The sequence below is a fragment of the Anarhichas minor genome, unplaced genomic scaffold (assembly GCF_050575085.1).
Source record: "Anarhichas minor isolate MPS153535 unplaced genomic scaffold, ASM5057508v1 ptg000026l, whole genome shotgun sequence".
Lineage (NCBI taxonomy): Eukaryota > Metazoa > Chordata > Actinopteri > Perciformes > Anarhichadidae > Anarhichas > Anarhichas minor.
In genome coordinates, this window is record NW_027466472.1 from 18611520 (window position 1) to 18628066 (window position 16547).

The window sequence follows — 16547 nt, forward strand, 5'->3', positions numbered from 1 at the left end:
TAGCATTTGAGGAAATTACCCAAACCAGCACACCAAACACCTCTCTAGCGGGAATAATCAAATCAAACATTCGGGAACATCACGGACAGGCCCTGGCTCAAGGGATGCAAAGTTGAATTAACCAAACTTTTAATTTATTACATAAACAAAACAAGAAGCAAACAAGGTGATTGGGAGAGCCTGTTCTTGTATGGGGCAGCTGGCAGGAGAGTGGCTGAGAGAGACTGCTGCTGCGGAGGGGCTTTTGAAATCAGGTGCCACACATCAACACATAGATAGGGCTGGTAGACAGGACTCCACCCGTGGTTCACTTGAACAGACAGACATAAAGCAACATCCTGGGACATAACGCAGGTTTGCCACCAAATGTCCAATAGTGGTGGGCTACAGATTACGCTTCCAAGACATTTTATAATTGTAGAAAATGTTACATTTAAATCGGATCTACATTTTTAACATCTATTTTTTTAACCCAATCTTAAACTTAGAAAATAAGTGCAAATTTAGTTTTTCTTGTTTCGCATTTTCATTTGTTCCGATTGATCAGTCTGACCGATACCATTGGTGAAACCCAAATCACCCGTGTAAACCTACTGCACCAGAGCAAGACTTGCAGCTTTCATAGCACTGAGAGACGGAGAACAGAGACTATTCTCATAACGATAGCCATTCAAAAGATTTTATGTTAATGACTTGCATTTTGTACATTTCTCAGTTTATTTGAAAGACTTGCTTTATAGGAAAATAGCTTAAAAAAACTCAAACACTCATTCAAAAAGTGTATTTTCTGAATGGTTTATTGAGACAAAGATTTGCATTGTAATATCAACGGGATTACAAAGCATCTCAGGTGGAAGAGGCATTACCACTTAGAAAACACACAAACTTCAAAGGAAATTCTGTCAGTTGCTAGGATACAAGGCAAGGGCGATACATTTCTGTAGGATTTACTAAAGAGTAAATTAACTTTGTATAGAAAAAGAGTCCGCTTGAATTTGGAGGAAAAATGTTCAGTTGATAGTTTTGTGTCACACTGACAGGCTAAGTAACAGGGCTGTGACTGTAATGAACTTACTAGTAGCTGTTACAGACGTGAGGCTCAGGGGTACTGACTTGGTTTTGGCCCTAACCCATAAAAAGATCAGTTTTAATGTTGTCTTGGATAAAATAACTAACTAGAATATTGAAACCCATGAATTTCTTCAATAAAGGTACATATGTAGCAATTGCTGACTACAGACGCGTCACCTGTGATACTTTTAGTTTTGTTCCCCATCTCTTAAAATGAAAAAACTTCCAGACAGAAAGACCTGCAGATAACTGGAATACATGAAAAATAAATGTTGATTGATTTTTTTAAATATAGGCAACAAACCAACCACTCTGCTTTCATTTAAGTGATGTTCCTTAAGGAAACCGCATTTGAGCCGACTGGATGTACACTGGTTCAGCGGCCCGTGTGTCGGAGTGTGTTCCTGGGGCGGATTACACGATCATCTCCAGCTGTCGTGCATATTCGATGACCTGCTGTGCCAGCTCCGTAGAGGGGATGGTCACCTCTTCTGTCCGCTGCTGCTGAGTGGTGAAAGAGTAATAGCCATCTGGGCTCAAACTCCATCCTCTCTGAAATTAAATCAACAATAAGCTTTGGCTGTTCGGCAATTTAATTATTTGTCTACAAGAATCTAGAATGGAAGTTTGTTTCAGTTTTGGAACTGAAATGATCAGAAAACTTTAAGAAAATCTGAAAGTTCAACAATCAGCTGTCTGCAGTTCCACTCAATGCCTGGCTGCTTTTTCCACCGCACCTCATTTTTTTAATGTATTATTTAAATAAAGTACTACGTGTTGGAACAAATTATAGATGTTGCTCTGAGTTGGGTTTGGACTTGTTTTAGAAACCTAACAGGCTGTTACGACTATTGTCCCATTTGGAAAATGATGTGTTTCCAGCTCTGATAATAATGACACCTACAAGGTGGAATGTTCTAACATGTTAGGATTAGTTTGTTGAATTTGTCTTGTGTTAGCATGATAACCTCTTTTCTTCAGATAAATATAAACTCAGTAAGACAGTTGCCTAATGTACCCTCCTATTATGTTCTACTATTACATTCAAATGCAACTTCAACATACCAACAGAAATCTATTGTTTTTCTTGTAATCTCTGCATACTACTGACATTTGGCATTACATTTCAGTCTATTTCCCAAACATAAATATACATACCTTCTTGGCATAATCTGTCATCTTTTTGGGGGAACTGAAGAAAAGCACCCGGGTGGCCTCACTGAACTGGATCTGCTCGTATGCTTTTTCTATGCAACCTGCGATCTCATCACTGCAATTAAGAAGGTCACAGATTTAGTTGAAGTGTTCTTTAAAGATGATGGAATTTTATCACCATGGCCAATCGACCGGAGCACAGGGGACCTGATCAAAATGGTCAATAAGCTTCAGCACAGAACACAAAAACATATAAAGGCAAGGCATTTACAATGTGGTTATAAAGCACACATGAAGGATTGTATCAATTAAACAAACATAGAAATGATAGCAGGTACGTTACCATATTATTTCTTACCGAATTGTGTCGAGCAGAATATCTATAAAAAAGGTGTAGCTCTCAGCAGGGATGTTGCCTTTGGCAAGAAAGACCTTGTTGTAACTTCCTTCCATCAAGTACTACAAAGGCCAAGAGAGGAAATAAAACATCACATATTTACATATTATTATCATCCAATGTTCACATTTTTGTGTGAATAGACAATTACAAATAGTCCTGCATTTATCTGGGGGATAAATATATAATTTAATTGCTGCAATTAATTCATACCTTTGAATTTATAATTTGTGAGTAAAACCTATAGATAGCACATTCATGTATATCAGGCCAAAATCAAAATAAAGAAGTACAGTGTCGAGGAGACAGGGACAAAGAAGGTGAATATGATAATTTGAAGGAATGAATTCAGTAACTTGAGGGCACCAAAACACAGCTGGTAGCCTGCTAATAGACCTCTGGGTGTTCCTCCGTAATTTACTGGACAACCCACAACCTATTCCTACTGCAGTAGCAATGTGAAAATATTGGTTTGAGGCTACAAATGAATAATAACAAAAACAAAAATATCAACATTTTACAACAGTACAATATGAAAGCCGAAATGTGCTTTGTCAGTGGGGAAATTGCAGCACCTGCTCTAGGGACACTGGGTGTCTGATGTATACGTTGGCCTGAATATCTCGTGCACTCAGTCTCTCCAGTTCTGTGTGAAACTCAGACACACGGTTCTGTGAGAGCAGGAAGAGCAGGTTCAGTCCAAGTAACTGATGCATGTAGGCAGCTTCAGGCAGTTCATCCCTTAAGGACAAAGGTAAGGAGAGAGTAATGTTAGAATAATCCAGTAAGTACTATGTAGCAAAATCACACTACACATTAAAAAACAAAAAGGTGACATTACTTGTAATCAAAGTAGTAACATTTTAGCTGGGCCATGTATCTCTCAAAGGATGGGATGTCCTTCTTGAGGATACTCCACAAAGCTCCAATTTCAAGGACATCACCTGAAACACAGACACACATTGTTTAACTTAATTAGGGATATCTTCTTGAAAACTGGAATACTAGTTGGCAAAACGCTAATCCATGATTAATATGAATGTTGTCTGCCCTGCTTGACAGGCCGCCATTACTCACGGGCTAAAATGAGCTGCTGCTTTGTGAGCGCAGACCCACTGGTAGGTAAGAAGTTCAGCTCCAGTAATGAAACCTGCAAAAGAAAGTTTGATGTCATGTTCTACTAAATTTCAATGAGTATTTCCATTTAATGCTACTTACTACCTCTACTCCACAACATTTTGGAACAAATATCGTACGTATACTTCATTACATTTATTTGAAATTACTAGTTGGACTAGATTCAGATTATTACAAAATAGAAATTGACTAATGATTTATGATATGTCATAATAAATTAAGTTACCCAGCAGTAAAGTAATTATAACCAGCCCCACCACTTTCAGCTGCAACATTTAACTTAGGTGATGAAAGCATCAAGACATCAATAATCATAATCCAGTAATATAGTCTATATTGTGAATGCAGGACTTTTACTTGTAAAAGGGTAAGTTGTACTTAAAAGATCTGAATATTTGTTCCACCTCTGTCCTTTATAACTGTATTAAATGTGCTGTCAGCTCTTACTGCAACAGCACTGGGAGTTGTAAATGAATAATCGAGAATTAAAAGCTAACGTTAGAGAAACAGAGACGCCGATTGTCGTCTCTATTATCTTTCGTTCAAATGTTTATCTGGGTTGTTCCAGGTTGAAACTAATTGGACAATGAATTAGCCGACGGTACGTTAACGTTAGCAGCACTGACTGTTTCCTGTCATAACAGAAATGTGATTACATCGTCTCATCAGCTAACGTTGAACACCAACATATAGTTATCATATTGAATTCAATGTTAGCATCCCAAAGGGTATATTGCACAATGCTAGGTGTCTAAAGTGTAACGTTACTTAATAGAAAACTATAGCTACACAACGTTAGCATGGCTAGCCTAAGTTAGCACGCAAAGCTACATTTGCTAACGGCGCCGAGGCTTCTAAATAGGCAGTGTTCCTGATTCGACTCGTAAAAATAAAGACAGACACGTCCATGTGTGACTCTACCTTAAGTTTACTCAGATGTTCTCCACATTTACTCAGGTTTGGGTTTTTCTTGTTCCACTCCGTTTTCAGTGTCTCATACAGCCCTGCAGTCTCTTTCAACGCCATGGTGATTCTGCAAAATATACGACACCGGCCACCGTAATACGTTAAATAACTGTCGTAAAGCACTCTTGTTGCCATGGACTGCTTTTTCCTGGGTGACATACGGCGGATCAAGATGGCGGCATTCGGCACAGAGCGGTGGTTGAATGACCTACCAAACCATGCTATTTTCCAAAAAATACGACAGAAGTTGGATTTACAACCCAACCCAAATGAAAGAGGGGTCGCTAAAAACCTCACTTTTTGTTTAGGTGGGGACTTGTTCGTGTGGGACGATTCAGACCGCGTGTTTTACACGACCAACCTGCGACATCTAAACACGGATGAGAGTCTCAGTAACGTGAGCGGGAACCATCAGACCTTGCTGTGCATCAATCCTCCTCTCTTCGAGCTGTGCCAGGTGTTGCTCAGTCCCACTCAGCACCACGTCGCGCTTGTCGGGCTGCGGGGCGTCTCTGTGCTGGAGCTTCCTCAGCGGTGGGGAAAGAGGTCCGAGTTCGAGGGCGGACGGAGCGAAATCAACTGCAAGACCATCCCGGTGGCGGAGCGCTTCTTCACCAGCTCCCCGTCTGTAAGTCTGCGGCAGGCGGCTTGGTGCCCCAGCGAGACCGACGAGCCCCACCTGGTGCTGCTCACATCCGACAACACCATCCGGTTCTACGGCCTGAAGTCGCCCCAGACGCCGGCCAAAGTCCTGTCGGTGTCACAGTCGGAAGATGACATCAGCGGCCATCCTCCGGTCCGCTCCTACGCAGCGTCTCTAGGCGAGATAGCTGTGGCGTTTGACTTCGGGCCGATTTCGTCCCCGCTTCGGCAGCCGACAGCACAGTGCTCCAAAGAACGGCTGGTCTACCCTCTGTACATCCTCTACGAAAATGGGGAGACCTATGTGAGCTACACGAGCCAGGCGAAGGGTGTGAGTCTCACTAAACCCATTGGACCCCTGCCGATGTATCCTGCAGCAGAGGATAACTACGGCTACGATGCTTGTGCCATTCTCTGCCTGCCATGTGTGCCCAGTATCCTGGTCATCGCCACAGAAACGGGCACACTGTATCACTGCGTGGTGCTGGAGTCTGAAGAAGAGGAAGAGACCGGGGCAGTGGAGAAGTGGATCCGAGGCACGGAGGCCGCGCCGGCTCTCTACGTGTTTGAGTGTGTTGAGCTGGAGCTCACCCTCAAAGTAGCCACAGGAGAGGACGAGGAGCCCCAGGAGTTTGATTTCACCTGCCCAATCAGACTGCACAGAGACCCCCTTTGCCAGCAGAGGTATCACTGCACCCACGAAGCAGGCGTGCACAGTGTGGGGCTAATCTGGGTCAACAAGCTGCAGAAGTTCCTCCAGTCAGGTGAGGAGGACAAGGACAATCTACAGGAGCTGGCTGCTGAGAAGCGCTGTATTGTAGAGCACATTCTTTGCACCAGACCACTCCTGTCTAGTCAGTCGGCTCCGGTTCTTGGCTTTGTGATTGTGTCTGACCTCTCCTTGGGCGCCACCATGGTCTGCATCACCAGCGCCTACGAGTGCATCCTGTTGCCCCTGCTGAGCTCCATTCGCCCTCCCTCCCCTCCCCTGCTCTGTACGCATCCAGGTCCGGGCTCTGGGAGCTCCCCTCTGCGCGGGCTGGCCAACGACTCTTTTGAGCAGCACATCCGCAACATCCTGGCACGTAGCTCCACCAATCCTCTCGTACTCAAGGCCGGGGACAAGGACGCGTCACCGCCACCTCCGGAGTGTCTGCAGCTCCTCAGCAGAGCCACACAGGTCTTCCGTGAGGAGTACATTCTCAAGCAGGACATGGCCCGTGAAGAGATGCAGAGAAGGGTGAAACTCCTGACCAGCCAGAAGAACAAGCAGCTGGAAGAGTTGACTCTGTGCAGGGAGGAGAGGAAGAGTCTGAGAGAGGCAGCAGAGAGGTTGGCTGACAAGTACGAAGATGCAAAGTATCGCCAGGAGACCATCATGAACGGGGTTAAACGAGTGCTGGGCAGCCTGCAAAGCCGACTACCCATACTGTCAAACAGTGAAAAGGATATGAAGAAGGAGCTGCAGACCATCAGTGATCAACTGAAACACCTGGACAACTGCATCAAACAGGTGAACATGAAGATGGACTACCAGAAGACACAGGTGGACAAGGATGTGCCTGCATCCAGGACGACGGTGTCACTGAATGCCCAACAGAAGAAGGTTGTTCAGGATGTCCTCAGAGAACAGGGACAGCAAATTGGTGACATGATGAAACAGATCAAAGACATCAAAAACCACTTCAGTTTCTAAGCGCTTCAGAAAGCAGTAAAAGATGTATCGCAAACAATTGGGGAAAATAATTGAAATGCTCGTTTGACTACTGTGATTAAATCTGCCTTTTTGTGACATTTGATGAGAATCTGGATTGAGTGCTTTAGTCATGACTTCATGTGCCATGAGTGGAATGGATATTTGAATTGAAAGATATTTTATATACACTTGTATAACTTTACCTTTGATACTACTTGTTTGTTTCTTAATAGAGATGATAGGTTTTCCTTCATGTCTTGCATAACATTTTGCATATTTCATACATGTTTCTAAATGTTACGGTTTAAGTCAGGTATATAGTCGGAGCAGAATATGCCATGTGTAGGCAGGAAACATGGGAAATATCTGAGCTTTTCAACATTGTTTGCTCACTTTTCTGGATTGATAATAAAATTTAAAGTTCTCTGTAACTGTCTTTACTCATTTGTGACACATTATTTCAGCCGATACCTGATGTACAACTGAATAGAAAACAGATTGACTTAAAAAAAAGTATATCCTGAAAATGCAGAGAAGGGGAGGTTAAAGGAGAGGTTTAATTTTCTTTAGTCTATCTTAATACAATATTCACATGTCCACATGTAAATTGAAAGTTATTTCCTGTAATTATCACCTCAGTCCCCGCTGGCCATGAAGAGATCCCTTCCTAATGCAACCCCGAAAAATGATAGGCGATCCAAATCCACAGTCCTTGTGTGTGGATTATAATGCAATCTTAAATTCAGCTGAAGCTTTTATGACGCTCTAGCTGCTGAATACTCTTATTAGTTTCGGCTAAACAATAAAATGTTTTACACAAAAGGACAGTGGATTTTAACCCACATCATGGATCACCAGTACTGACAAGAGGGCCCATTACAGTGGCCCTTACTGCATATGTACAGACTTGTGAACCGGTCTTGTAATACATGCATCTGCATGCCTCTAGTCTTCCATCTACAGTCGGACACTGTGTACAGTTTTGGTGTACGATTGCCAGGAATCCTGTATCCACCAGATGTCACCCCTCTCCAGATATTTGTTGACCTCAGTTTTTCCCTCCACGGTAGGTTTGCGAGTGAGGAATTCCACCACGTAAACACTCAGTGACGTATCCGGAGACCCCGGTTTCCTTGAGTAAGCTTCATTGTTGGGGACGTCTGATGCTGGTGGTGGGGGGGATCCTCTGTGGTAACCTGCCTGCAACTTTCCCCCCATGGCTGTAGCTTGATTTGAGCACACAATCGTTTGAGAAGGTTCAGGACTCAGCACAGCCTAACTGTGTAACAGGCGGGCATTGTCCAAACTGCTATGGGGATATTTGAATCTGCTCTTTAAAATGCCATTGGCAGCAATGAGTTAAAAATACGCAAGAAACCCAACATAAGATCATTTCTAGTCAAGACACTTTGTTCATCTCGGTTGAATTTTGTCACCTCACTTGACTTTTTCCACATATTACCTCCCTCTTTCTCCCACACACACATACACACATACACGGGAGAGGGTGTGGTGTGCTGCAGGTCTAGCTCAGGAATTCTCCTAATAGGGGGATGTTGTTTAAGTCTTTCATAAAGGTACAGTGTCTAGATCCTGTGTATGAGCCTAAGGAAACTTAGCGGACCCTAGGAAAGGAGATATTAATAACTCTTGGGCCAACCCACCACATTCTTCACATGTGAGTCACTGTAAGCCAGAGAGCAGGGAGGAAAGGGCTGCCTTGCCTGTTTCTCGTTTGTGTATCTTTCCATGGAGGAGTGGAACAGGGAGGCGGGGAGGCCACCCCTTATTCTGCGAACCTTGAATGCTTTATGTGAAACACACACGGCTCTACGCGGGGCACATATTTTTGTGCTTATGCCGCATAGTGTACGCAGGATGAAATTAAAAACATACACGGGCGTGCTACTGAGGGAGTGAATGTAACGAGTGTGTGTGTGTGTGAGTGAGAGAGAGGCACAGAAAAGGCCTCGGATGGTGGGAATGAGAGGGCAGAGAGCCTCGGAAAATGGTGGTATGGGGACTTGGCAGGGGAGAGTGTGACTCACTGTTTATCTGGTCCGTTGCTGAGAGACCAAAGTGAGCTCGATAGAAAAGCAAATCTTGTAAAAAGAGAACCAAATTATATGCACTCAACTATCAGTTCTGTACCAAACCTGTCTAATTGTAGCCATTTTAAAAACTCAAGTTTTACTACCGTTATCAAGCTTTGTCCATTATTTATGGGATGCATAAAATAGTCACTAAAGACACAAACCACAGTCAGGGAATTTTATTTGGTTACAATAATAGTTAACATAAGAACATTTGGTGGAGCTGTGTACAGTAGTCAGTAATAGATCAATCAAAAGTCAGTCAAAAGTTAATCTCAGCATGTCATGTTCTTTTATGCAACTGATGTCTAGCTCCGGCACATACAAAACAACAGCAACCATTACAAAAAGAATGTAGAAAGTTTATGCACAAAATTGTGGCATATAAAGCATCAAATGTGAAATGCATTCAGGTTAGTAGATTGTTGCTGCCAGTTTGAGTTGAAAATAATATAAACAAATCATTTTCATGTCTGGTGATTCTCTTTGGAATGAACAGACCTGAAAATGGTATCATCCTACAAATGATCAATACTTTTAATACTGTGCCGCTCTAATCTAGTCACTGAAGGAATGTTTTATTTTAAGGATTTAATACAGATAAGTTTAGCTCTGTATTCTTTCAAACGTATGCTGAATACTGCTCACTTAGAGGGTGCCAGCCTTTAATTACTTCTGCTATGCAAACAGTAGATATATTTTGAAACTCATCATAAAAAGCTAACTTTGAGGAGCCAAAGGGACGAAGCGACCAGACCCGTGACTTCTTAATACGCAATCTTTTGCAGTCAGTCTCAAAGGATTGACTTGAGCTCTAATACAGTATGTTCCATTGTGCGAGATCAAAATCGGTCTCGGAGGAGAAGTTGAACGCATTACAAACAGTTGGACTTGGGTCTGGGGGGGGGGGAAGCAAATACCAACAGTAGCACAGCCAATAGAGAAGAGTCTCTCTCAGCTCCAGGGACTATGTGACGTGTCTATGCATCAGAGCCCTTCTGCCTGCGTTTGGAGGGTGGGATCAGATGCGTGGGAAGCTCAGGGGGCAGACCATGGCCCTCCAGCTTGACCTCAATCAGGTGGCCAGCCAGGGCAAATTCTTCATCATCCAGCATGCCGTCGTGGTCCACATCCGACAGCTTCCAGATGCGACCCAGCACCGAGTTGGGCAGGCGGGAGCTCTCCATCCAGTCCTTAGCCTTGTTGCCGCTCAGCTTACCCTCATTGGGAGCGAGGTTGTAGAAGATTTCATCGTATTTGGGCTTGTCTTTGGTCACCACCCAGTCCTCCTCCTCCTCACATCCCTCTCCGTTCTCCTGAGAAAAGGGGTCGCCCTCTCCGAACGGTCCGGCACGGTTCCCAATGAAGGCTCCACCCTGCACACCTAGTTGCTCGCCTGCCTCCAGCTCCTCCTGCCGCAGGAGGGGCATCAGTTTGGAGATGTCGGCGGCGAGCAACTCATCCAAGGCCGCCATCAGGTTAGGCTTCAAGCTTTTGAACTTAGTGAAATCATGAACCATCAGTTGCTCCTTCAAAAAGGGAGAGATTCAAATGTGTTAGCCGGTACACGTCAAGTTTCATTTAAATATAACGAAACTGTTAGAAGTCAAAGAGAAGTCTTTGCATAATTGCAAAAAACCAGACTCACCTGCATTTTAGCACAATCTGGGAAGTCACCAGCTGAAATGTTGTGCTGCAGCTGGATCTTAGAGAAAATCACTGGCAGCTGGAAGATCAGATTCTTCTTTTTATTGTCCTTCCGGAAGACAGAAGGCATTTCCTGCTTCAGGTAGCTGATGATGTGGGCATGGACCTGGGATCAAGAAAAGCACAGCACACATAACACAACTAACCTTTCAATAAGCATTTAGTGAGCACATGTTGACATGCCAATAATGACCCACCCTAACAAGACGTGCCCTCTTGACCAGGTCATTGAGCTTGCGCAGAGCTGCATTGCGAGGAAGGTTTTGGATGTCAGCGAACAGATCTTCCTCCTCCAGCTCAAACAGCTTCCGGTTGTCTGTAACCATCAGTGGCTCGGACCAGAAGGAGCCAATGTAGACGCGCAGAACCTCCGGAGTGCCAAACACCTTCCCCAGGGACCACATGAGTGCACCGTACACTCTCATCAGCTGCTGGGTGCTCACCATGTCCGCCTTGTTGAGCACCACGCGCAGCTTGTCCTCGTTGCCCTTCAGGGCACCGATAGCCTCGGCGAACTCGTCCGATATCTCCAGTTTATGGGCATCGAAGAGCAGGATGATGCGGTCCACGCGCTCCGCAAACCAGCGCAGCACAGCTGGGAAGTCATAGCCTGTTTTGGATAGAACAGGGTTGAATAACGAAGATATTTAGAAACCTAAGCAGTATGCACTTCACAGGGAGAAAAGGAGAGGGGGGAGGGGAGAAGGGCGACACAGACACAGAGCCTTCACACCTCTTATCTGCATCTGTCCGACCCAGCTGTACGCTCAGGCACCACGTTGTCATCACGATTCTTTGACTTTTAACATGGAAGATGTCCAGTGATGGGACATAACTAACTACATTTACTCAAGCACTGTACTCCAATGCAATTTTAGGTACTTGTACTTTACTTGAGTATTTCTATTTTATGTTTCACTATATACAATTCTGAGGGAAATATTGTACTTTTCTTACTCCATTTATTTGATAATTATATTTGCTAGTTACTTTGAAGATTCAGACTATTAACACAAAATAGTATGAACAAATAAATATGGTATATTGTTAAAGATTAGGCTACACAGCAGTATATAAAGAAATTACGATTAGCCCCTCATTTATCAGCTGCAATATTATATACAACATGATATGTATTCATCTATCAATGATAGAAGTATATTATTCTGAAATGGGCAATTCCGCATAGTTAATACTTTTATTTTGATGCTTGTGTACATTTGCTTCAGTGACATTTTGAATGCAAACATTTGACTTGTAACAGAGTATTTCTACACTGTGGAACATCATCATCTTTCCAAAAACAATGTCCCAGGTACTCTGGATAACCCGTAAACTTCCCTGTGAGCAGTTTGCACTGGAACTACGTCTTACTAAATAAATAGTTTGGATTATCCGGAGAAACTGGGACTTCTTTTTTCTTTGGTTTTGTACCACAAACAACATTCGATTCACCTCCGTTGTATTTTGGTTGGAGGCAGAAATCTCTGAGATATTTCAAAACCTCACCAGATAAAAAACAAAACCATCCGCAAGATGCCACCAGTGGTAAGTGAGGAGATACGCTTTTCACAATTCGGATACACTGACCCTTTAAAAGTATTAGTTGCTCATGCAGATTGACTGGAGTGATAATGGGTTACTTAAAGCATGGATGAACAGAAAAGTAAAACAACTACTGTGAGATGATGATGATAGTTATTTCTCAACAGTACATTCCTCCAGATGTGCTGACAGAATCTTTGTCTGTACCATCTCTGTTCCTGATTAGGGTTTCTCGGCTGCTCAGGGTACTGCTGAGATGTTTTCTTGCCCCGCTGCCAAGTGTTATGGTGACAGAGGGAACTGGTCCCATGGGTTAGCCAGGCGTGCCGAGGTCATGAGTTTGTGAGCCGATGGTCACGGATGTGCGTCTCTGCAGGCCTCCCCCATTCCCTCTCCTCACCTTTGTTCTTTCTCTCACCTCGGCACACTCTCTGCTTAGCACCGGACAGGATCCCCGGGGTGTCAATAAGGGTGATGCTCTCCAGGACCTGGTTGGGCATCTGGGCGCACTGGAACCTGGTATTTTCATCAGACAGGAGCCAAGTCACATACACAGCGATAAGACCAAGTTCAGAGAGGTCAGTTTTGTTTGAAATCAGAGCAGGAGGAAGGAATCTAAATCATGTGGAAAATGGTTAACGCTTATCAACGAAGCCAATGTGATCCGAGGAGCAGATTGGAAGCTGCCCCCTCCCCACCCCCTCCCACCGCAGGCCATTGTGTTCAAGCAGGCCTCTCATTGCTGTGGGCTTCCTGAAGGAAAATGACCACTTCTGCCAGAATCAAACAATAAGGCCCGCTAACGATGTGTGGCTTAGAACAACAACTCCACTTCCTGCGGCTCATGAGCTTAACGAGCCCACCGGTCCTCGAACAGGAAGTCAAAGCAAATGGAGGGACGTAAATACGTGCGCAAACACACCCTGTACAGGGAGAGCGGGACTCCGGAAAAAACTGGCATCAGAAATTTCACGTTAGAGCCCCATCGATAGCGCGACTGTGTGTTCACTTCCAGTCAGCGTGTTCACATTTCTAACAGCTAACAGCACTTTATTGTAAACCATGTGACCTCTTTCTTGGTTTGCATCGGTGGAAAAACATACACAGAAATCTGGCAGCACAGACAGCAAACAGAGTAGAGGAAAGAACTTCAGTGTTGAGCTTTCTCTTCCAGGGTTCTCTGGGCCTCACGTAGACTGTGACTTCATCTATTTGTCTTTGCACCGAGGGGCCGTGGAGCCCTCTAAACTCATCTTTGAACTTGTGTACATTGCAGTTCCTGTCTGAGTACATTAGCTTTCATCACCCTCTCTGGTGATATCGCCTCCCCGCTCTGAAATTTGGCACAAGGACTTGAAATTCCAAAGAGCTAAAAAACATTCCGTTATCTCTCCTTCCCTGTTTCCCCTTCTTGCGTTCTCTCACATAGTCTGTCCATTTTTCATGTTGATATCTATCCGGGCTCCCTCAGTCAGGAATCATTACACAACACACTGAATAAAATCCCCGCTCTCACCTGTTGAGAAACGTGTTTCCAAAAGGGTTGAGTTTGCGGAAAGGCTTGTTGGGGTCTACGATGAGGGCGTTCCCGGGGATGACTCCCTCCACCTCCCCATGCATGATGGCAGTGAAGCAGTCAGTGGTGGGTTCAGGTCCCACCCTGCTCCCAGGAATATCCTGCTCCAGTAGATACCTGTCACACACACACACATAAAGCTTGTGATTATTTCAGTACTGGTTCCTAAATAAACTTAGCAATCACACAACATTTGACCAGTGAATACGTGTTTGATGCAGAGCTGTAATGTCTTACTTGATGAACGTTGTCTTTCCAGTAGAGTACTGTCCCACCACCAGCACCATAGGCTTATTATCAAAGTCTGCATCCTCCATACTGAGAGAGTGGAAGTCATGGAATCCATAGTACTCCTCCAGAGGCAGCAGCTTCTTACGATACAAGGACTTGAGCCCTTCTGTCACAGTGCGGATCACCTCTGGCGTCTTCTTCACATTCTTTCTCCCCCAGCGTGACATGTTGATTGACGAACGAGACGACAGGGAGCTTCTTACAAAGATCTATGTCAGAGTGCGTCTGTTTGGAGATGTATTTCCTTGGAAAACCTTCAGGTGTTTCCTGTATTTATGTGAACGCTGCTCACTTGCCCTTGACACCTCCTCTGCGCACACCGAGAGGGACGACAGGGCTGACGTTTACGTTTGAAGTCTGGATCTCTGGAACAGTCTGGTCACTCTTAGCCCCTGTAATGTGGACAGAATAGGAGACAAGTAGAGGTTAATCCAAAAAAGAGAAAGGAAGAGATGATGCAGATGGCAAAAAAAAGTATCTTTGTGTTCTTGCACCTGGTGATCAAAGTCTGCCACATCCTAGAGTAAGGATGTGGAATCTGGAGTAAGCCACAGCCCACCAGGAGTCTGTCCAAGCATTGTCAGTGCAGGACTGGAAAAAGTTGGTGTTCACGCTGGAAAACTTGCAAACCCAACCCTGCGTGAGGATTTGCACAGGCACCGCTCATTTTAATACAGTGAAATGAGTAAGACATTCCTTTTATCTCGGGCAGTTCCTCTTGCTGGAACATGAAATACGTGCCAGACTTAATTGTCCGTTTATGGACAAAAACTCAGTGGGTAGTCTATATGTGCAAACCAAATTGAACTGTAGTCTACATAAAACACAAACACTGGATTAGGAATTGAAGCCACAACTCATGACTAGAAGCAGACTGACACAAAGACACAAGGCTAAGACACACGTCAGCAGATGTTAACTCATCTGTGGAGAGTTTCTCTCTTGCAAATCCCATTTAAATGGAAATTTAGAAGAAAAGAATGCCCAGAGGAGAATAGGCAACACAGTCCTGACATGTCACAAAGACTTTTAGTTAAAATGGCGAAGCCTGGAGATCTACAGGAGAGACATTAAATGGGATTTGCCCGCCATTACACATAAAAAGTACTGTGCCAGTCGAGCCATACGAGTAAAAGTTGCTTTACAGGGTTTCCATGAGAATCAAAGGTTTGGTTCAGGCTCTGGGATCAATTTCGAAAGTTTAAGGATGGTGGAAAATGCCTTGTGGGTTTGCACACCACAATTGCAACAGTCTTGGACTGAAAACAAGAATTGTGACATGCAGGAGCAGCCGGTATCAGGGGAGTCGTACTTTAACATCCAAATGAAGCAAAGGAAAAAGCTGTTAGAACGTTTGCGATTTCATGAATTCTACAGCTTAGTTGTGATATTCACACTCAAAAACCAGCGAGTCACAGTTCCCACTACCGTTTCACAATCTGGATGTATTTGAATAAAAGTGAAAATACATGCTGATCACTATAAGCCATGTTTAAAGTTTGAAAAGGAGTATTTACCAAGTTTTTATGGAGAAAGCACGGATTTCTTCAAGCGCCTTGATTGCTCCCCCCCTCTCTCTCTCTCTCTGCAGTCTTGCCCTCTGGAAAATATTTTGACTGGAGACACAAACAGACTCTTGGAGGAGCTGCTGCTACATGTATGGGTGTACGTTGGACAGCGAATAGGAACCCTCCGTGGAGCGTCAACGCAGCCAGATTACAGAGGATCGTTCTTCTCCAGGGTTTAATGCATTTCAGATGAGCTCCAGGTCTGGCAGGGTTCCTTACTCGGCTTGCTGAAAGAGCACAAGGCAAACAGTAAGACACAAAGGCACCACCACACGCAGGCCAGTTTTTCTCCCCCCTTGCTTGCCTCTCCAAGTTTGAATGCACCTCCTCTTCCAGGGATGCCTGGCAACACTGTGGGCAGCACTAACACTCTGCTCAGGGCAGGGATGAGCAGAGCTGTGGTCAGAGGGCGTGGACCTGGAGGAGGGGGGGGGGGGGGGGGGTTGTGAATAAATAATTTGGGTGGAGTCGAACGTCAGTGTCCTTATGCATATTTTGAATGATAAACATCCTCGTGCTGCACCCCTCCAACTGTAGCCTCCAAGTCCTCCATGTTTTTCAACAGCTTGCTTTTTTTCTACTTAACCTACTGTAAAATGTCATGCGTGTACAGATGTTAGTTTTCCCCTCATCAGTCTAAACTCCCTTGCTCCTCCCAAATTCTGTGAACCCTCCAGGCGATGAAGCACACAAACCAGCTCTA

The 16547-nt window shown here is 44.4% G+C and overlaps 3 protein-coding genes across 3 annotated transcripts; 1 reads left to right on the plus strand and 2 right to left on the minus strand.

Moving 5' to 3' along the window:
* Positions 1-779: 779 nt before the first annotated feature.
* Positions 780-4900, minus strand: psmd8 (proteasome 26S subunit, non-ATPase 8). The gene is made up of 7 exons (XM_076100081.1): positions 4682-4900; positions 3701-3773; positions 3465-3567; positions 3199-3364; positions 2585-2685; positions 2230-2341; positions 780-1623 (listed from the first exon to the last, which is right to left on the minus strand). The coding sequence occupies exons 1-7, from the start codon at positions 4883-4885 to the stop codon at positions 1486-1488; spliced, it is 897 nt and encodes a 298-aa protein (XP_075956196.1). The 5' UTR covers positions 4886-4900; the 3' UTR covers positions 780-1485.
* nup88 (nucleoporin 88) lies at positions 4845-7495 on the plus strand. Its single transcript, XM_076100080.1, has one exon. The coding sequence runs from the start codon at positions 4860-4862 to the stop codon at positions 7062-7064; it is 2205 nt and encodes a 734-aa protein (XP_075956195.1). The 5' UTR covers positions 4845-4859; the 3' UTR covers positions 7065-7495.
* Positions 7496-9321: 1826 nt separating this feature from the next.
* ehd2b (EH-domain containing 2b) lies at positions 9322-16177 on the minus strand. Its single transcript, XM_076099992.1, has 7 exons — positions 15794-16177; positions 14223-14668; positions 13926-14102; positions 12828-12925; positions 11062-11474; positions 10806-10970; positions 9322-10686 (listed from the first exon to the last, which is right to left on the minus strand). Exons 2-7 carry the CDS (start codon positions 14441-14443, stop codon positions 10138-10140), a joined length of 1623 nt encoding a protein of 540 aa, XP_075956107.1. The 5' UTR covers positions 14444-14668; positions 15794-16177; the 3' UTR covers positions 9322-10137.
* Positions 16178-16547: the final 370 nt, after the last annotated feature.